This window comes from Salvia splendens, chromosome 16 (assembly GCF_004379255.2).
Source record: "Salvia splendens isolate huo1 chromosome 16, SspV2, whole genome shotgun sequence".
Taxonomy (NCBI): domain Eukaryota; kingdom Viridiplantae; phylum Streptophyta; class Magnoliopsida; order Lamiales; family Lamiaceae; genus Salvia; species Salvia splendens.
In genome coordinates, this window is record NC_056047.1 from 10,597,762 (window position 1) to 10,619,468 (window position 21,707).

General features: G+C 38.4%; 4 protein-coding genes and 1 pseudogene across 6 annotated transcripts; 3 read left to right on the forward strand and 2 right to left on the reverse strand.

The window, feature by feature from the left end:
• Positions 1-180: 180 nt before the first annotated feature.
• On the forward strand, positions 181-2,432 carry LOC121770946 (annotated as a pseudogene).
• A 1,852-nt stretch (positions 2,433-4,284) lies between these two features.
• LOC121771696 (UDP-glycosyltransferase 89A2-like) lies at positions 4,285-5,901 on the forward strand. The gene has a single exon (XM_042168546.1). It carries the CDS (start codon positions 4,396-4,398, stop codon positions 5,797-5,799), a length of 1,404 nt encoding a protein of 467 aa, XP_042024480.1. The 5' UTR covers positions 4,285-4,395; the 3' UTR covers positions 5,800-5,901.
• A 60-nt stretch (positions 5,902-5,961) lies between these two features.
• LOC121771694 (putative pentatricopeptide repeat-containing protein At1g13630) lies at positions 5,962-10,646 on the reverse strand. 3 transcript variants are annotated; one of them, XM_042168541.1, is made up of 6 exons: positions 10,128-10,646; positions 7,623-9,737; positions 7,198-7,362; positions 6,580-6,712; positions 6,382-6,484; positions 5,962-6,228 (listed from the first exon to the last, which is right to left on the reverse strand). In XM_042168541.1, the coding sequence occupies exons 1-2, from the start codon at positions 10,555-10,557 to the stop codon at positions 7,690-7,692; spliced, it is 2,478 nt and encodes an 825-aa protein (XP_042024475.1). In that variant the 5' UTR covers positions 10,558-10,646; the 3' UTR covers positions 5,962-6,228; positions 6,382-6,484; positions 6,580-6,712; positions 7,198-7,362; positions 7,623-7,689. The 3 variants fall into 3 exon arrangements, with proteins under 3 accessions (XP_042024475.1, XP_042024477.1, XP_042024476.1); XM_042168543.1 differs by having other exon boundaries at positions 6,382-6,487; XM_042168542.1 differs by having other exon boundaries at positions 6,580-6,720.
• Positions 10,647-11,874: 1,228 nt separating this feature from the next.
• On the forward strand, positions 11,875-13,794 carry LOC121771697 (DNA-3-methyladenine glycosylase-like). Its single transcript, XM_042168547.1, has 5 exons — positions 11,875-12,326; positions 12,783-12,840; positions 12,918-13,001; positions 13,091-13,232; positions 13,321-13,794. Exons 1-5 carry the CDS (start codon positions 11,957-11,959, stop codon positions 13,597-13,599), a joined length of 933 nt encoding a protein of 310 aa, XP_042024481.1. The 5' UTR covers positions 11,875-11,956; the 3' UTR covers positions 13,600-13,794.
• A 739-nt stretch (positions 13,795-14,533) lies between these two features.
• LOC121771695 (phosphatidylinositol 4-kinase gamma 7-like) lies at positions 14,534-18,196 on the reverse strand. Its single transcript, XM_042168545.1, has 2 exons — positions 17,931-18,196; positions 14,534-17,053 (listed from the first exon to the last, which is right to left on the reverse strand). Exon 2 carries the CDS (start codon positions 16,743-16,745, stop codon positions 14,820-14,822), a length of 1,926 nt encoding a protein of 641 aa, XP_042024479.1. The 5' UTR covers positions 16,746-17,053; positions 17,931-18,196; the 3' UTR covers positions 14,534-14,819.
• Between the last annotated feature and the right edge of the window lie 3,511 nt (positions 18,197-21,707).

The following is a 21,707-nucleotide window of genomic DNA, read 5'->3' on the forward strand; positions in this document are numbered from 1 at the left end:
AAGTCCATGAGATTACTAATATTTATGTTCAAGTGGTTGTTGTGTGTCTGTGTGCTTGAATTACCATCCTGGACTTTGTCGAGCATCTTCACTTTCAGTGACTTGCAAATGTATGTATTGCTTCAACAGGGTGATGGTAGGCATCATGAAATGACAACTTTGTTGATTTTGCATCTTCACTCCTCCGTCTGTTATGTATATATATGAGTGGGGATTAATTTTTATCAATGCAGAGTTGTCTTGGAGTTCGCAGGTGACAACCACACAAAATATAATCCGAACTATAACAACACTCCGAAGTTTGGGCGGCAGTAATGATAATACAAGAGATCTTACCGGTGTAGTTGAACTCGACACGATGATCGGCCTTTGATTTGCGGTAATCAAATCGCGACCAAGCTGCGACCTTGGGTGAGCTGAAAATATGTGAGGGGCGCGCGCCAGTTTAATTTTTGGTGAGGATGACATAGGGTTTCCAAGGATGAATTCATCAATAGAAAATGTTAATGAGGGCATATTTGTCCATTACTGCTGCTATCAGTAGTTTCTGTAAGCCAAATCAAAGTCTGTATAAGTTATCTGAGATGGACTAGCAGGCCAACCAAACATCGAACTGGGATATGTATGTCATAGCACTATCATGCAAAACTGATTTAGAACAACCCTATCATACTCGGCACTCTCAGGGCAATCAAACGAGGCTAGGAAGATGGTCGCCACTCGCCAGCTCCTTTTCACATATTCAGTGCTCCTCTCTCTAAGATGCAAAGCATGTAAAGCAGCAATGGAGCGAGCAGTCCACATCTTGGTCTTCCCATTCCCTGCGCAAGGCCACATGCTTCCCCTCCTCGATCTCTCTCACAAACTCTCTCTCAGAGGTTAAGCCATTACCATCATAATCACCCCCAAAAATCTCCCAATCCTAACCCCACTCCTCTCCTCCTCCCCCTTCATCCAAACATTAATCCTCCCTTTCCCGCCCCATCCATCCCTCCCTCCCTCCCGGCGTCGAACACGTCCAACACATCGGCAACCATGGAAACATCCCAATCATGTCCGCCCTCAGCAAACTCCGCGATCCTATCATCCAATGGTGCTCCTCCCATCCTAACCCCCCCTCCTCTCCGATTTCTTCCTCGGCTGGACGCACGCCCTTGCCGATCACCTCCGAATCCCTAGGATCGTTTTTTACTCGTCCTGAGCATTCGCCGTTGCGGTGTTCGATCACATCTGGGCGAATTACGATTCCCTCAAACCTGAATCTGATTTGAAATTGGACGATCTACCTCGATCGCCGAGCTTCCCGTGGGATCAGCTGCCGTCGCTGCTCCGGCGGTGTAAGGATTTGGAATGTCGTGACAAGACGGCTGCTGACTTCAAGAGGACTCCAATAGCGGCCAATGCTCTCAGCTGGGCTTCCGTTTACAACTCGTTTTGGGCCTTGGAAGGACAATTCTTGTCTTCAAAAGCGGCCCATCAACGGGTTTATAGTGTTGGGCCTTTGAATCTGGTAGACGGGTCGGAGAAATTAAGGTCGGGTGATGCCCAACCCGGTTCGGATGATGGTGTGGTGTCTTGGCTCGATGGGTGCGGCGATGGGTCTGTTTTGTATGTATGTTTTGGGAGCCAAAAGCTGCTCAAGGCGGCTCAAGTGGAAGCTTTGGCCGCTGGGCACGAAAGGAGTGGGGTCCGGTTCGTTTGGGTTGTGAAAAATCTGACGGCCCAGCAAGTGGCAGATGGGTATGGGCCGGTACCTGATGGGTTTGAGGATCGGGTATCGGGCCGTGGCTTGGTTGTAAAGGGATGGGCCCCGCAGACGGCGATACTGAGCCACCGAGCTGTGGGTGGGTTCCTGAGTCACTGTGGTTGGAACTCAACGCTGGAAGCGGTCGCAATTGGGGTGATGATACTGGGTTGGCCCATGGAAGCGGACCAGTTTGTGAATGCTAAGCTATTGGTGGAGTACATGGACACTGCCGTCATGATCTGTGAGGGTTCGGATACAGTGCCCGACCCAGCTGAATTGGCTCGTAAACTTAGCCAGTCAATGAGAGGGTGCGCGACTCAGAGGGATAGAGCCAAGGATTTGAGGAAACAAGCACTGGAAGCAGTTCAAATTGGTGGTAGTTCCATCACAGATTTGGATAAGCTTGCTCAACAATTATCTCAACTTTAAATTTGTGAATTGGCCAAGATTATTCCAACCGAAATATCGGTTTAAGTTTTCTCACCTTATTAGCATCATTGTATTCCCAAACCAAAGCTAAAATAAGCTAAATTTACAACTATTTCTATTGTACTGAGAGAATTGATGAAGCTGGAAGAATCTCTTGCAATCCTAGAGCATCTGCCACATTAGTATATTACCAACTTTAGCATATTAGTATTAAACAGTACGATATCATGTATCAATTCAAGCCACTTTTTGTCAATGTAGTACTCCCCCTTCACGAAAAATATAGCACATTTGCCATTTTTTGTTGTCCACAAAAATAGAGCATATTTAAAAAAATGAAAGTTTTCTTTCTTACTTTTTTCCCTTTCTTACTAATAATATGTACCTCACATCCCACTAACACTACTTCTCTCCTACTTTTTCCCACTCTTTTACCTTTTTCCCTTCACTTTTACTAATAATATGGACACCACATTCCACTAACACTATTTCTCTCTTACTTTTTCCTCTTATCTCTTAATTTACGAATTCCACATTAAAACACTCTCATTCACAATGTGTCCTATTTTTCATGGACGGATGGAGTATTAAAGTAACATCTTGCCTCACTTCGCACACAATCCAATTATAATGGATCTGTAAGAGCATCCATAACGCTGCGGGCTGGACCGCACCTGGGTCCCGCCCCGCAGCCCAACGCGTTGGAGGGGGCAATTTTCCGGCCCGACACGCGCTCGGTGACGCAGTCGGGTCCCGGTGCCGCGCCCAGGTCCGTCCCGGCCCGGCGTTGGAGCCTCTTGGGCCGTGCCCCAACGCGTCCCTGCCCGGCATTGGAGGGCCTTCGGCCGGACCCGAACCCCATTCCTTTTTGTTTTTTTTTTCTGTTTTTTTTTCATTTGGAATTTAGATCCTTGAAGAAGAATGGAAGTAGAAATGAAGAGGAAGAAGAGGAAGAGGAAGAGGGAGAGTGAGAGAGGCGTGCACAGATGTTGGGAAGTGGAGACTATTTTGATTTTCTCATTTTCATTTTTTTTAGTTTATATAATTTATAATTATATGTTGGAAATTTTGAAGTGGAGCTCTCATTTTGATTTTCTTATTTTGTTCAATTTTTTTTTATTTTTAGTTTACAATTTATTATTTTTGAATTAAAAATAAATTTCTCATGTTATAATTGTTCAACGTTTTCAATTTTTACAAGTAAAATAGGTTGGAATTATGAATAGTGCAATTTAATAGTTGAAGCCTGGATAGGAACTGCAAGATTAGAGGAGTTGTAGCCTGGGACTGAAATTTAAGGGAATAATGACGTGGAGAGGACTTGGGGCCTAAATTCGGGTCAGGGTTGTGGATGCCCTAAGGGAGAGAATACTGGTATTGGTAGATTCCCTTTAAAACCATCTCCCTATACAGTTGATGAAAAATATTTCAGTGGAGACGTAACAATCGACTGATCAAGATCGATATTATTGAAATTATTAATCTTTTTTAGTAGTAAGGCCATCCACAATAGGAATAGCCAAGCAATAGCCCCGCCATAGCCTAGCCACAAACTTCTCCTGCCACATCATCAACACTAAAAATCCTCCCGCCACATCATAAATAGCCCAACCACATCAATAGCCACATCACTCAAAATTATATAAAACAAATAATTAACAATCACACAAAATAGCAATTTAATTTACGATACATATACGAGAAAATTCAATAATATTATTAAAATTTAAAAAGTACATTAATTAAAAAAAATTACATAATTAACAAAAATGGTGCGAATGAAAATGGTGCGAATGAAAATGACGGGCAAGTCGCGTATATATAGTGTTTCAGAAACAAAAAAAAATTAAAAATTCGCGCTAGGCGGTGCGCTAGGCGATCCGGACGCTGTAATAGCGCCTAGCGGATCGCCTAGCGCACCGCCGAGCGCTATGCGGTTTTTTTTCCCGAAAATCGCTGGGCGGCTGCAATAGACCGCCTAGCACCGGCGCTCGGCTAGGCGGTGCACTAGGCTCTATTGTGGATGCTCTGAATAGATATCTCATGTGAGTGTTGCATTTTTTGATGTAGGCACATGTTAAGTATTAAATTATGTTTGTTTGCATTTATTGGACTAGCTGGTCAACTTCTGCATCTTATCACATAATGGGTGCTTGAAAGATTTCACCAGATTTTTACATCTCTCTCTCTCTCTCTCTCTCACATATGCAAAGCAAAGCATGTCCAGTAGCAGCAATGGAGTGCACATCTTGGTATTCCCATACCCTGCACAAGGCCACATGCTTACCCTCCTCGATCTCTCTCACCAACTCTCTCTCAGAGGTTTAGCCATCACCATCATAATCACCCCCAAAAACCTCCCTATCCTAACCCCACTCCTCTCCTCCTCCCCCTCCATCCAAACCCTAATCCTCCCTTTCCCGCCCCATCCATCCCTCCCTCCCGGAGTCGAACACGTCCAACACATCGGCAACCATGGAAACATCCCAATCATGTCCGCCCTCAGCAAACTCCGCGATCCTATCATCCAATGGTGCGCCTCCCACCCTAATCCCCCCTCCGCCCTCCTCTCTGATTTCTTCCTCGGTTGGACGCACTCCCTAGCCGATCACCTCAGAATCCCTAGGATCGTTTACAACTCCTGCGGAGCATTACTCACTGCTGTGTTTGATCACATCTGGGAGAATTACGATTCTCTCAAACCTGATATTGATTTAAAATTTGATCATCTACCTCGGTCGCCAAGCTTCCCGTGGGATCACCTGCCGTCGCTGCTCCGTCGCTGTAAGGATTTAGAATATCAGGACAAGCCGGCAGCAGACTTCATCAGGACTTCACTGGCGGCCAACGTTCTCAGCTGGGCTTCCGTTTACAGCTCGTTTTGGGCCTTGGAAGGTCCGTTCCTGGCTTTGAAAGCGGGCCATCAACGGGTTTATAGTGTTGGGCCGTTGAATCTGCTAGATGGGTCGAGTAAATTAAGGCTGGGCGATGTCAAACCGGGTTCGGATGATGGTGTGGTACCTTGGCTTGATGGGTGTGGCGATGGGTCTGTTTTGTATGTATGTTTTGGGAGCCAAAAGCTGCTCAAGGCGGCTCAAGCGGAAGCCTTGGCTGCTGGGCTCGAAAGGAGTGGGATCCGGTTCATTTGGGTTGTGAAAGATCTGACCGCCCAGCAAGTGGCAGACGGTTATGGGTCAGTACCAGATGGGTTTGAGCCTCGTGTTTCAGACCGTGGCTTGGTTGTAAAGGGATGGGCCCCGCAGACGGCAATACTGAGCCACCGAGCTGTGGGTGGGTTCCTGAGTCACTGCGGTTGGAACTCAACTCTGGAAGCGGTCGCAGCTGGGGTGATGATACTGGGTTGGCCCATGGAAGCGGACCAGTTTGTGAATGCTAAGCTCTTGGTGGAGTACATGGACACTGCAGTCCTGATCTGTGAGGGTTCGGATACAGTGCCCGACCCAGCTGAATTGGCTTGTAAACTTAGCGAGTCAATGAGAGGGTGCGCGACTCAGAGGGATAGAGCCAAGGATTTGAGGAAACAAGCCCTGGAAGCAGTTCAAATTGGTGGTAGTTCCATCACAGATTTGGATAAGCTTGCTCAACAATTATCTCAACTTTAAATTGTAGCCATGATTATTCGAACCGAAATATCGGTAGTGTTAAATTGTACAACTATTTCTAATTTTCTATTGTGTTGAGAGAAGTGATGCGCTCTTAGGGAATGTTCGATTTGCAAGATTGTATCATAGACTAAATATAAGTAATGTGTTTGGTTCATGAGATAACTCAATTCTAGATAGATAATTATGGGATAATTAGTCATAACTAACCCCATATGACTAAAATAATCTTACAACTCAATGTAAACATGTACAGACATCTAAAATGTACAGTCATGTTCTTTGCATTTTTCTCCATCCCCAGACAAGGCAATAATAGAGCAGGGGAACAAACCTCTGTACTGCAGAGATCATCGATGATCAGAGGTTCTGTCCGTAGGGTTTGTTGATTGAGCTCTCTGCAGCGGCAATACTCTGAACACAGAAATCCTGAACACAAGTTCAAAAAAATGAGTAAAACAGGTTGCGAGGATTTCTCTTTGGTGGTTAGCAAAGAAATAGTATGCCCAAATCTCGATGAATTTCTTATAATATGAATTATTTGAGAGGTATCATCATGTCACAAAAGCTCATAACCGTCACCTTTCACGCGCGACTGAAGCTGCGGCTATGGATGTCGAAGCTCTGCAGATGAGATTGCAGCATTGGAATCCAGAGGACATTTGCAGCATAGTATAATTTCATCCTACTTGGAGCAAAACGAGTAGAGAAAATTATAACATAAAGTTGACAGCATGCATTGATGCTTATTATCTCTTCATTTCCATTTCTACATCATACCTTAAATCTCCGCAAGAAGTACGATCAAATATTCTCAAGAGATTACTTTCTTCAAATATGTTCAACAACAAGACAGATGCACTGATGCAGCAAGGATCTCCAACTCCTCAACGGTAGAAGTAAAAATCAGAACCTGCAAGACTGACATTGATCAAATTATGAAGCAATAGCCGAAACACAAAAGAGCATTAATATCAATACCACTCCAAAATAGTGACTGAGAAATTGAGTGCGAAAAGTTTCAGTACGATATAAAGTAAAAGAAATTTTCAGCAATGCAGAAGGATTGTTGACAGGCATAGTTTGATGATTAAAAAAAAAGGAAACAATCCATTTCAAAACCTTGGACTTGGTAAGGAAAACCTAAACCATGGATGTCAGGTAGTTTTCCAAAAAAATTTGACATTAGGTATAACAGACCTTCACCCCTAAACAATCATGAAACCCTTCTTTTTAGTTTCCATGTACGACAATTAAAAAAACACTATTTTCATAAATAGAAGCAGGAATAACAGCCATTCCACATACTTTGCATTTGTAGATACACTAAAAGGTGCCAGTTTACACATGACAACCATAAGTATGTTTCCCAGAAGAGAAAAAAAAATCAGCATATACCTTTAAAATTGTGTATCCTTTTGGCAGTACTCCATCTTACACCAATATTACAATCTTTGTACATCCCGGTGATGATCTCTTCAGCAGAAAATCTTAGGGGCAATAAGGTCCTCCTTGAAATCAGGAAATGAATACTAGCAAAAATAGTAAATTACGTTGTCCCCCCTAAAAGAAAAAATTAAACAAATAAATTCCAAGAGTGACTGAAAATTAAAAAAATGCACAAGATTTATCACCATCTATCTCTATTTCTTCGCAAAGGAAAAATTTATGGGTGGTAGTCAAATTCCATTAGAAGCATTCATTTTCTCAAAAAAAAGTTAACATAAAGTGAAGGTCTTTTACAAGTTAACATAGTTTTCCTTTCTCTTCTCTTTTCTTTCAGTGAGTGGTCTTGAGTTGCGTAACATTAAAGAGCTTCATACCTTATCGAAGTATTTGATCACTAGAGGATGCATGGTGATGAACAAAACCAAACACATTCCATACAGTTCAACCAGGAGCAAAGCCAAATTTGATCATTAAAACATAAACTTGAAACTCGGCAATGACAAAACCAGCTTGGTGTAATGAGTAGTGTATAACTGAACATATTTGCTGGTCAGGAGCTATACCGTCAACTAGCATCATTCGAAAAAAATCCATGGCATCATTCAGCAAAGATCTTTTGCAGAGTCTATTAATTACTGCACTATAATCTTTTAGTGAAATCTCAAAGCCAGTTTCTGCCATTTGACGAAAGAGTACCATAGCCTTTTCAACATCTCCCTTTGCACAATTTGCTTTTATAAGAGTAGTGAACGCAACTTTCGGCAATTTGAAGTTTTGACATTGGAGATCATAAAATAGCTTTTCAGCAACAATTAGATCTCCATATACACATAAACCATTGATAAGAATATTGTAAGTCACAATATTTGGCTTAATATTAAGCTGTACCATCTCGGCATGTAATTGAAATGCTCTTTTAAAGTCTCGAGCTTTACAAAAGCATTGGATCAAAGCATTATATAAATTTTGATCTGGAGAGATACCCTTAGCTAACATATCCCGGAGAATTGCAACAGATTCTTCCAGCTTCCCTCGCTTACACAGCCCTTTCATAAGCACTGTATAAGTTACTTGATTTGGCTCAATACCATTTTTTTTCATTTCCTCAAATAGCTCAAAGGTATCTTCTAATTTCCCCACTTCACAAAAGGCATTCATAATTGTAGTATACGAAACGGTAGTTGGTTCTACATTGTGCATCTTCATGCCATCCAGCCACTTTCTGGCCTGAGCTAGTTTTCTGGCTTTGCACAATCCATTTATCAGGGTGTTGAAAGTAACTACAGTTGGAGGAATCCCTTTCTCCAATAAACTTTCGTACAATCCTAGAGCATCTGCCACATTACCAACTTTAACATATCCATCAATCATAATATTATACAGTACAATATCATGTATAAAGCCACCTTTTGCCAATGCATTAAAGTAACTTCTTGCCTTAAACATTGTTCTCTTCTCACACAATCCAATCAAAATGGACCTGTGAGGGAAAGAATTCTGGTAGACTCCATTTAAAAACATATCCCTGTACAGTTGGATGGCTACCTCGCCCTGCTTGCAGAGACCATGGATGACCATAGAGAACATAAAAAGATCTGGCTTTAAGCCGTCATTACTCAACTCAGAAAGCAAACTCAGAGACTCATTTATCTGTCCGTTTCTACACAAGCCACTTAGTAACGCACGATATGAGATATCATTTAACTTTAGACCTTTAGAAATCATCTCCTCTCGCAGTCTACAACCCTCTTCAATGTTACCTGTTTGGCAATTCCCACAAATAAGTATTGTGTAGGTAAGCAGGCCAGGGTCTGCTTCAGTCTGTAGCATTTTCTCAGAAACCTTCCAAACTCCATTCATTGTACCAAGTAAACGAAATCCTTTGGAGAGAATGTTATAAGTCACCTGATCAGGATGTAATCCATGCTTTTCCATGTCAACTGCAAAAGCTAAGGCTTCTTCCAATGAACCACTTACACATAACCCATGAATGAGTATATTGTAACTGTATCTATCAGGAATTAATCCATACTTGAACATCATACAAAATAATGATTTAGCAATACCTATTAAACCCTTCCTACAGAATCCTGACATCAAAGTGTTGAAGCAAACAACACAAGGCTCAGCCACTTCCTTGTTTATCTCCCTAAGGAAATTAATAGCTTCGAGAACCAAGGACTGCCTGCAAAGACCATCAAGGAAAATTGAGTATGTATAATCAGTTGGTTGTAGTCCATTGTCTTCAAGTTCACTATAAAAATCCCACACTCTATCAGTTTCCCTCAAGTTGTGCAACAAACTATTGTATGTCATAATTGACGGCCGGATGTTTAAGTCTTTCATCTTTGTCAGCACAACCAGAGCATCGTGAACCATATCAGTTCTGGAGTAAACAAATGCGAGCATATCCCACACCACATGGTTTGAGTCCCAGCCCCTAAAGCTTTTCAAAAGCAGCTCACAAAGCAAGGGTGCAGATCCAGAGCCTGATAGAAATAACAAAAAAGTCTATAAAATGAAAAAAATAGCAATCTCCAGAAATAATTCTTCCTTACAATTAGATGAGATTCCATGCATTCCATTCTCTCAAATAACCTTTTGATTCATAAAATGAGACTAAATTATGCATACTATGGTGGCCATAATTTTGCAACCAAGTGCCAACTTCATCTTGTTCAAATTCACTTGCATAAAAAAGTCAATCATTTAAACAGAATTAATCGCTGCAAAACTTCCATAAGTGCCACATACAAACACCGCATTTAATCTTATCATGGTTCACCTAAAATATCCATCGCGAGATACCCCAAGCTGAATTAAAGAAGTGAACAGTTATAATCAGTACGAATACACATTGCAATGAAAATGCGGGCTACCTTGATCCTCAATAACCACCCGCATATGACAGAACAGCGCACGGTACCGCCTCTTCTCCGCCAATAAATGCGCAATGAAGAACTGCGAGTTCTGTGAGTGCTTGAACCCAAACTCATTTTGCAACAAGAAGAAGAACTCTATGGCACTTTGCGAGCTAATTTTCCCAATGATAGAGTCAATTTCCGAAGGTTCCAACTCGGGAACTTCCTTCCTGAACCAATTGCTGTTTCTGAGGGAATTCAATAAGAGCCTTTGACTGTAACGAGGCGGAGAAGAGATGAAATGGCAGATAATTTGTGAGACAACATCGTTTTGAGGGAAATCCGTGACGGCGGCGGCGGCGGCGGAGCTAATCGAGCAGAACGCCGGAGATGAGGTGAAGAACCGAAGGGGTAGAAGACGGCGTTGTCTTGTGGTTAACCGGAACATTGAGCATCGTGACTGCCAAGAGTGGTGAAATAAATGGAAATTTACGAAAAATTGAAATTTGGGTATTAGGGTTTAGGGTTTAAGACGAAGATGCGGTTGCCAACATCAACCGATGTAACATTAATATTATTAATAAATTATAGTATAAACTTACAAGTTAATTAAATTAGAATAAATACTATAGACAGTGAGAAAATCTTGGTCTTGAGCAAGTAATACTATATAATCTTAATTGAGGTTTATAATTGCAAAAATGTTGTTATCTTTCTTGCCAGACTAAATGAATATAAAGCTTCTTTTGCAAAATTATAAAACAAGTCTTCACTAACTTCAAACGGCATTTTCCCCACATTTTTATGATTCCTTCAATCAAATCTATTATTTCTAAAATGGTGATTTAGCGTTGAGATTTGATTCTTCCATTCCGTGCTAAACTATTTAAACTTATCTTATCAATAAAAACTCCAATACATTTGTTGAAAATTATAAATACATTTGAGTTTATTATTCTATTCCTGCATGATGAGCTGTGGTCATCTATATATGGGGACAGGTCGAACTTATATTTTATGCATAATTATTACATTAATCCATGGTTGAAAGTATAGATTAGTATATACTAATCCATGATTGATTAGCAAAGTATCTAGTCAAATGAAGAGATATAGATTAGAAAAAGATGTTATATCTTTGTCTTTGCAGGCAATGTGTTTGCTTCATTTCCCAATCCTAAAATATATGAGTGGGACTTAAGTTTAGCATTGGACCTATTCCAGTTCAATTGAGAGTTGAGACCAACACCTCAACTGAAGAGTTATCATCATCAAAAATATGCACATAAGTATAGTACACATACACCTCTTCATCTAATTTAAAGCTTAATTAAGGGTCTAATGATGTGGATAAAGTATGCTAATCCACAGTCTTCACATAATTGCTTGGTTTAAATGATTTTGATTGGTATAATAATGTTTCACTTGAGCTGATTTTGATTTTGGTTTAATTATCTGACCAGTTCATATGCTTTAACATATCATATTACTTGTAATGATCACACCTAAACACAAACTAAGTTCTATTTTGACATTTCTTGTCAACCAATGCAACAGGTGTTTAGTTTAAACTTAATTTGAGTTTTTTATTTCATTTCCAACCTGAGGCAGATTTTCATAATAGTTTCCAGAACAAGAATCTTTGCTGGTAATGGCTGATAATCAGGTGTCATTTTCAGCTACTAATTAACAAGCTTTTATTTAGTCTCTTGCTTAAAAATAAAGTAGCAATTTAAGATAAATCTGAGTTAAGAAATCCACATTGCTCCTACCAAACTCTCTGACATCTCAATTTATAGCTTAAATTTATCTTGATTAGACACATCAAAGTCCAAGCACTTTGTAGTATGTCTAAGCAGTATGTGAAGAAACATGCCATGGAGAGGAGCAGGAACATTTGCTCCCCGAGGGAGAAGCCAGAGAAGCCGATCACTAACTTATTTTCGAGGAAAATATACCCCATCGCCCTGCAAAGGACTTGCTCCGCGCTTTCATTATCTTCTCTATCCCTGTCTCTGTCTCAGAACTCAACTGATTCCACCTTGACAGACTCTTCCACCCCTATTGATCACAAGATATCGTTAGCCCTTCGCCTCATCGCCCCTTCTAAACGGAGAGAGACAACCCCCCTGCCAAAAATAGTGCTGCAGCCTACCTCAGATGCTCTTCCTAATCAAGAAGGTCCAAGGAGATGCAACTGGATTACTACAAACAGTGGTAAGGTTTTGATAATACTGTCATAAGTCATATGCATTTTATGCTTTTCTTTCTTGTTTATGACTTGCATGTAAAATTTGTAGAGTATAATGAAAAGGTCATGTATAAACAGAGTAGTTAGTAACTTATTAATTTGTGTACATATTTAAATTTACCATTGGAATCTATTCCATGCATCACTGGCAGAAAAGCTAAATCTTGAGGAGGTGGCAATCATAGGCAAAAATACATTTTAATTTGATTATGTACTAATCTAAGTATATGGTGGTTGTGATTCCAAAAAGGCATGATTATCCCAACTCCAAATATTTTTTTAATTTTTTGGACCGGCGCTCTAATAAGTAAGTAGTAGGTAGAACAACATTGTTTATTCCTCAGCATCAATGATTATATTCTTGGTTTTGGATAAGCTGCTTAGATATTTTTTACTAACACAAACCTAATGTTTATTCACAGACAAAGTGTATGTACAGTTCCATGACGAATGTTGGGGAGTTCCAGTTTATGATGACAAGTAATTAATCTATATATATCTTAGCAAATTTATAGTATTAATGTGTACATATGAATTCTAGCATGATGTCAAAACAGTGAGTTGTTTGAGCTTCTTGCGATGTGTGGAATGCTCATGGATTTCAACTGGACCGAAATCCTTAAAAGGAGAGAACTTCTCAGGTTAACTATAATTAACATATGTTGTAACAACTCATTAAACTTTAAAGTGTTGTTATGCAATTAAATGTTGATAGATGATGATTATGCAGAGAAGCTTTTGGTGGCTTTGATCCCAACATTGTATGCAAAATGGGAGAAAAGGAGATCACAGAGATAGCTTCCAACAAAGAGCTAACCTTAGCAGAATGCAGAGTGAGGTGCATTGTTGACAATGCAAAATGCATAACCCAGGCAAGTTTTATTTAACAAGGCTTAATTAGACACAATTAATATATGTGATATAAATTGAGAAATAGTACTATATGTTTTTGTGATGTAGGTTGTAAGAGAATGTGGATCTTTGAGTAGCTACATGTGGGAATATGTGAGCTACAAACCAATGATCAACAGATTCAAGTATCCAAAGAGTGTCCCACTGAGGAGCCCCAAGGCAGAGATCATCAGCAAGGACTTGGTGAGGCGAGGGTTCCGCCTTGTGGGACCCGTAATCGTCTACTCGTTCATGCAGGCGACCGGGATGTCCATCGATCATCTCGTTGATTGCTTCAGGCATGGTGAGTGTGTGAGCCTTGCAGAGAGGCCATGGAGGCATGTCTGATTAATTATTTAGAGGACTAATTAATTATTTATGTGTTTATCTGATTATGTTACTTGTGTTATTGTTTGTAAGTTTATTACGTAAGTACCATGTAGTAAACTTATTCTCATGAGGATGGGATGGTACCTATCAATTATTAAGGAATATAATTATTATACAATGGGGATTTATTAAAGAGGAAAGTCCAGTCTTAAATATATGGTCTTTTTACATTTTTTGTCTAAAACATTTATTTTTTTTATTTTTTAATACCGAACATTATAAATACCTAGTCATTCTTCATGCCAACGTTGTCTTGTCTACACTATTCTGTTTTTTACTTTACTTACTCTCCATTTTAATTATTTATCAATTTTTTTAAAATAAGTGTAAAAAAGAATCAAAGTACGAGCTACTGTTACCCCTTTATTTAAAAAAAATCTCTTTTGATGGTCACAACGGATTTGTAATATAAGTAGAATGAGAAAGCAAAAACAATTGGGTCGTGATGGGCCGGGTCCAGGATGCCCAGCTACGATGGGGAGACCCATCACATACATACATACATACATACATACATACATGATGCAACACGCGTGACAAAACACTGGAGCTTCTAAGCTTCTACAAGAAATCTCCAAACCAAAGCTAATCACCAAAAAACAAGTTGTGCAGAAAAAAACAAGGGCCACCGCTCTGATTAGACCGCCACAACCCAACCACGTCTGCAAATAGCAACCATCCAAACAACATTATCGTTTCAATTTTTATCTGCTCCCATTTTAGGTCAATTTTTTCAGCTCAGGTCTCTTGTTCAAGCACAGCTGTCGATGGAGACTTACACCAAACCAAACCTAAATCTATATTCCCTTTCTCCACCCCCAATAATTGACCAAAAACACTTTTCCTAGATCTCCCATCAAAGAAGACTGTGAAACAAAACCATTCCAAGATCTACCACAAGCATGATTTAATATTTACAATACATGGCATGACGTTCAACATTTTATTTATCGAACAATATATATTCCATGCCCCACTGAAGCTAAGGAAGATTAAAAGCTGACAAAGAAAGAAAAAATGCCGCCAAATCTACTTTGGCCTTTGATTCAAAGAATATTTACACATCACTGTCTATCGCCGCTGCTCCGACCTAAGGTTGACTCAAACGGAGAAAGCATAAAGATATCTAAAGCTACAGCAGTAGCTCAACAAGCCTGCAAATTTATCACTCTCATACCTCAAAACTTGCAAGAAGTCCCGAGCCTCTGTCTCTGCCTCTGGCTAAGACTGATGGATTTCCGGTTGGCAAAAGCAGCGCTCAGAAGCTCCTGGAACTTTTCCAGAAACACTCCCCATTCTTCCTCGTTCATATCTGCCAGCTTCACGAAACTTGCGCTTGGAGGGAGCTGCTCATTTGCACTTCGGTGGTGTCCGGATGAGGAGCTAGCATGATAACCATTATCAGGCTTCATCCCAGAGAATTTTGGGAACTTTGGGTTTTTCTCGCTTAAGCTGGTGTTTTTCAGAGACATGGACAGCTTCGGGATAGTTTTGCTCTTTGTCAAGGGTGGAACGCTAACAAACCCATTCTCCTCTTCTCCTTCACTTTCCACTTCATCAATGCTCTCCTCTAGTTTGGAAAGAGGCATACGGCCATTAACACTTCCAAGCCCAAAATGCAAGGGCATTGCTCCCATGAAGTCTTCCGTGGAGAATTTAGGGGTGAAGTCATGGCCACCTTCTTCAAAATCTATGTCAAACTGGAAATCATCAACAAATTCTGCTCCAGATTTTGGAGACGACAGCTCTTCAGCCATAAGCCTTCTCGCCTCAATGCATATAACCTCGAGCTCACTTGGTTCCTCCTCACCACTGCGGAACTCCCTACTCATCATCTCACCAATCTCAGCAAGACAGAGACCTTGTGCAGCAGCTTCCTTCAGGAAAGTTGTACAAAGGTACAAGACACGCAAGCATGCATCTCGAATCATAGGGAGCTCGCTTCGTAGCATCTCAGCATCACGAGCAGGGCCAAGATTTTCTATGTACTCAAGTTCATCATCCGAGAAAGGAATGGAAGCTTGAGGCCAGTGAATCCACTCAAAATATGGGTCTTCTATACTCTCAGGTAAGCAAAGGCCATGATCGATGGGGATCAATTCAACTTCACCAAACTGCCCAATGCCATCAAGTTTTCTAACTAAAAGGTTACCACCGTGCCTGTCTGTGTTAAGAATCCTAATGTCTAAAATACCAATGCGATGCACAGCTGAAACAGGGAAACTTGAAGTTCCATAGTCACTGGCATCAAAATCATGAGGAATGAACTGTTGAAAGGATGCAATCTTGCTAACAATTTTCTTGTTCTGGGGCTTGTTTCCCCCTACACCATCATTGACATTGAAGATTGAGTGAGTAATCTTCACTAATGCCGTAGGCGGAACATTTGCAAAATTATCATAGTCAAGGAGATAAGCAGCAACCTCTCTGAACCCAGTCTCCCCAACCCTGACAGAACGCTTTAAGCCAGGTTGTCCAAGAGCTTTGCCAACAAAGCCCTTTGGGTTATTTGGTGCAAATGGTTCCTCATCCGTGGGCTTAACAATAGCAACACACTCACTTCTGACATTCCTGAAGTAATACGCTCCCCCAAGACCACTATGAACAGGTAGAGGATCAACACCGTTCTTCATTCCCTTCACAATTTCCTTGACTAGATTTTTTGTCTTAGCATAACAAGAAGAGTGTCCCAATATCTCAATTGGCCCACTCTGATCTCTCTGTTGGATGTCCTTACCAGTGGGCGACAAACAGGGAGTTGATGAGCTTCTGTGGAGGAAATTCCTTGTCAACAGGAGAGGGGAATCCTTCCGAATGGCACTCAAATCATTTTTAAGAACCATATCACCAAATGTCAATGAACTCTCCTCAATGGGAAAATTCAAAGCAAGCTGCAACCTCCTCTTCACAGTATGTGCACTGTCACTCCTGTCCAACTCCATACCTAAGACACAACCCGACTCAGTTTGTACAAAAACACGTCTCCTACCCGTTGGTTTGCTTTCCATCATGTTGGTTTGAACATGCTCCCCACCACCAAGAGGACTCTTGAAAAATGACACAGCCATCTCTGTTCGAACAGGGCTATCAAGGTTAGGAGACATGAAAGGTAGAAATAGACCAAGGGTGGTTCTCCTCACAGCAGGCGACCAAGAGGGCGATAGGTGTGAGATTCCCCCCCAACTCTAAGTTTTAACGTCAAGCTCAGAAGTTGTTTGTGAGTAAATGGCAAATAGTATAAAATCCAGTAAGGATCATCAACCACGCAAACCAAGACCTAAATCCCCACCCTCCAAAAGAACCAAACCGTGAATTTAGAAGAAACACTGGTATTTCAGTGAAAGGAGAGAGAATTACAACGTCATAACTTCAAGGGAGCCATACACGACACCAGCAAGCCTCAGATAACAATCTGCAGAGGTAAAACACCAACTAAGGTCATAAAAAGCTATTCAAACAATCCCCTAAGCTGGAAAGGCAAATAATGAAAGAAGTTGTCTAGCATAAACCCCAAAAGCAGTAAGCAACTAGATCTCAAAAATCAAACATTTAACCAGCTGACTTACTCAACACAAATCATGCTGAGTCTCCCAAATTAAAAAACCACTATGATGTGATATGATATGATATGATATCAATTAAGCATGATAAATTAGACACTATAAATCATTCCACAGCAAACGAAATCCGGATTAAACACACAGCGGCTACCACTAACTCAGCACCAACCGCAATAAATGTCGATAGCCATTAAAATCAATCGGGTAAAAATAATAAATTAGCTGTCAGCACAGCACCCGAGAAATTAATCGGATCTGATTTAACAAAAGAATAAACTCCCAATCGGGCCCGATTAATTTCTCGGGCCGGCCCGATTCGGGTTGTGGGTCAATCGGGTGCGGGGCTAATCGGATTATTAATTCTTTCGGGTTTTAAACGTTCAACCCTAACCCTAAAAGCTCGGGTCCCGGGCTAGCCCAGTGGGTTATCGGGTTGCTACTGATAAGATTAATATGCGATCAATCCAATAAATAATGATGAAAATTAATTATATTCATAAAATGTAAAATATTTAATTATGATAAATTTGAGATATATGGTCAAACTCAATCATAAACATGATAAAAAACTAATATTTGAGATATTTCGTGAAATTTTAAGTCCACAGGGTGCGAGCTAAATTGACATCCCTAGCTGGAAGAATAATCATTCATCTATCTAAGAAAATAATCATCTTTAATACAAAATCGTTCAGAAAATTGGATGAAAGCTCATAAAATTCAACTCACCAAATAGGCAGATCTGAAGAAATCTTCCTTTTCTTCCTCAGCTTCAGTACACAGCTAGAAGAGAGTTGAAAGAAACAAAACTGGAAACATGGACGATTTAACGGTGGAAGAAATAGACAAGCAGACGGACAAAGGGCTAGAGTTTATATGCGAAGAGGAGTCTTCGCCTTCGCGCCCAAGCCACCAAAACCCTTCTGCTCTGCTTTCTTGCTTGCTGGCGTGCTCACACGTTCTCTCTCAATATAGCCCTTTCTCGCTCTACTTCTATTTATGGATATGTCTCTTCCAATAGTATATTTTTAAATAAAATAATCCATATATGTTGTGTAGTAATCCTATTAATATTTTATTATCTTTTGTTCTCTTTCCTTTTTTCCATATACATTAATATTACCCTAGGAAAATTGATAGTATAGCACAGTACATTATGTGAGCTAATTAATGAGTACTTAATATACATTTTATTTATTTAATTCGTTTAACTTTTAATATATTAAAAATACTATTTATTTGGTTTTTCATAAGTAAAAACAAATGAAAAAATTAACAAACTGAGATTTGATTTTTTTATGATATATAAAATTAAAAATAACAATAAGGAAATAGTTTTATATTATTTGATATACTACTATTATTTAATTAATTTTTTTATTTATAAAATCTTTCATAACACATTATCAAATATCAAGAGTATCAATTTATTTATCATTTTTACCATATTCTCCTATATAAACTCTCTTCTTTTCGTTCTAAAAATAGAACTAGGGATTCTATATTCTTTCGATTTTCTTCCAGTCTACCAAAATTAGTTATATAGAGTAATAAAAATGAAAAGTTTTTCTAAATTTCTACTTTTATCTTCATCTCTTGTAGCTTCTTTGTTAATATTTTTTTTCTTTTCATCTTATTTTATCAACTTTATTTAGTATTTTTTTTATTTTATCAATTTCATATGTGTTGGTTACTAATAATATTTTTTTGTTGGACAAGAAATACTTGATACTGTATTAATTAGATTTTTATTTATAAAATCATTCATACACATAATCAAAATATCAATTTATTTATTCTTTTTAGTATGTAATGGAACAAATTTTCATTTCCTCATTTACTAGTTTTAATCATTACTAATTTTTTATTCATCAGATTTTTGTCCACTAACAAGCATTTTTACGAATACTGTGTCACACGTTTATATAATAGCTTCAATGGCAATTGGGAGGTTTCTAAAAAATAGTTATGAACAAATTAATCAAGAGGTAACGGAGCGATCGCAGCCGTTGATGGGATTACCGACGTGGAAACAACTCTTTGGCAAATGCCATTGTGACGTGTACTGTTCAGCAAATTATAGGGCTTCTCTTTTACAATTTCCTTCCACATAGACATACAAATTAAAATTGACTGAATATCGTTTTTTTTAAAAAAATTGAGAAAAAAAGAGAGATTAATTATCTTAAATATCACCCCATAAGAAATTATAGTAGAAAACACTAAAATCATATTCTCTCCGTCCCAAAAAATTTTAGGAGGATTTATTTTGTGTGTTCAGTGTAAAGTGCAAAGAGAAAATATAATTTTTATATTAATGTGAGAAAGACTTTTTATAAAAAATGTAAATATGATATGAAACAAACTAAAATGTAAAGTAAGACATCTTTTGTCGAACGGATGAAGTACTATTTAAAAAAAATTCAGTTACAGCTATGCGTGTCTAAACCAACGCCAATTTAGTAATAAAACAATCAGCGATCACTAAGCTAAAATTTTCAAAATATAGACAGATAGAATTATACTTTTGTATTTATAAGAAAAGTTTGATTGATGAAATCATATTACAATGGGTAAAAAACATAAATAATTTATAAAAAAAATCAATTGCCCAAAAGGTTGTCCGAGCATGGCTCCCCCCCTGAAGCATAGTTTTATCACTTAAAACAGTTAGATGGTAGTATAGTGTTTTTAGAACTAATTTATGATATTATTTAACAAATTGTATTAATTCAATTCGCATTTGAAAATAGTGTAGTTATGTTATTATAGTACTAAATAATTAATGAATGTGATTGATTGCTAATAGACATCGTGCATATATATAATGTAAGTAAGGTTATAATTTTTCGAGATATTATGTGAATGATGATGTAATGGTTATATATATAGAGAATTCCTTGTAATACCAGCAAGTTGTTACATAACAAACAAACAAATTATGACACCAAAGACAAGTTTAATTAATTTGTTTTCGCGATGAGAAACTGTTATCATAAAACCCTACATTATTAGTAGACAAGTCATGTGCTGCATACTTTATTTAAATTCCATCCTTAACTATCTATAGAATTATTTTATTTGTTGGATTTCATATATAGTCTAGGGTTTACGAAGTTAGGATATACTACTATATTAACCATTTTACGTGAGAAATCATATTATATAATTTAGAGTAAAAGTCAAAATTGGTCCTGAACATATAGCCATTTTACGTTTTTTGTCCTAAACATTATCTTTTGGATTTTTTGGTCCTGCACATATGGAAATTTGATCTTTTTGGTCCTCCGTCAACATTTCCGTTAAAAACTAACGGTCAACGGCCGATTTTGACCAAATTAAACTTTTAATTCTGATTTTTACTCCCTAATTATTTTTACACTTCAATTTTATCTTCTTCCGATGGAGGCCCGATTCGTGGAGACGTGGCCGTAGCGGAATTTGCCGATGAGGACGGCGTAGTCAGAGAGGAGGGTGTCGAGGAAGGGGGCGGAGTTCGCCCTTCTCGTAGTTCACTTTTTTTAGTTCCAAATTTGGATCTTTCCTTTAAAAAACCCATCTTTGATTTTTGGATGATGATAAGTGGAAGGAAAGAAGATGAAATTGAAGTGTAAAAATAATTAGAGAGTAAAAAACAGAATTAAAAGTTTAATTTGGTCAAAATCGGCCGTTGACCGTTAGTTTTTAACGGAAATGTTGACGGAGGACCAAAAAGATCAAATTTCCATATGTGCAGGACCAAAAAATCCAAAAGATAATGTTTAGGACCAAAAACGTAAAATGACTATATGTTCAGGACCAATTTTAGCCTTTACTCTATAATTTAAATCAAATTTTTATAATTTAATGTTTATAATATGTAATGATTTATAGGGTTTAGATAATTAAGTCTAGTTAGGCTATATAATAAAACAAATCTAGAATCAAGTGATTTGACCCTATCACTAATAACAATTCTTGCAATAATAGTATTAGAATTACCTCAGTACAGTATTACTATTTTGTTGTATCATATGGTGGGAGGTTTTGAAGGGACACTTTGATTTTTGTCAATAAAGTGAAGAGAATTACTAGGACACTGGTCAAGTCATCCTTGTTGTAATTACAGTAACTGTCAATTATAAAGTGATTAAGAAGCTTTAAAATATCTTTTCTATGTGCACCAATATGATACTCCTAATAATTGATGTATGAAAACTTCTACTCCTATATTATTTTCTTAGCGGCCTTTTGTATGTATGTATGTTAATTTTTATTTTTATAGAGATAATTGTAGTATATATTTTGACATAATATTTTCACAAATTGTACATATTTGAACTTTACATTTTAATTGTGTTCAATCTCATATGATCCATTTTGTACACAAAAACGTTTAATCTAAAAGAAGATTATCTACATTATTTCATTGTACTTGAGTTTGGAGTATATACAAAAATTTACATTATTTAGTCAAAACATTTACTTGTATAGTCACTTATATAGTCAAAACATTTACTTGAAATT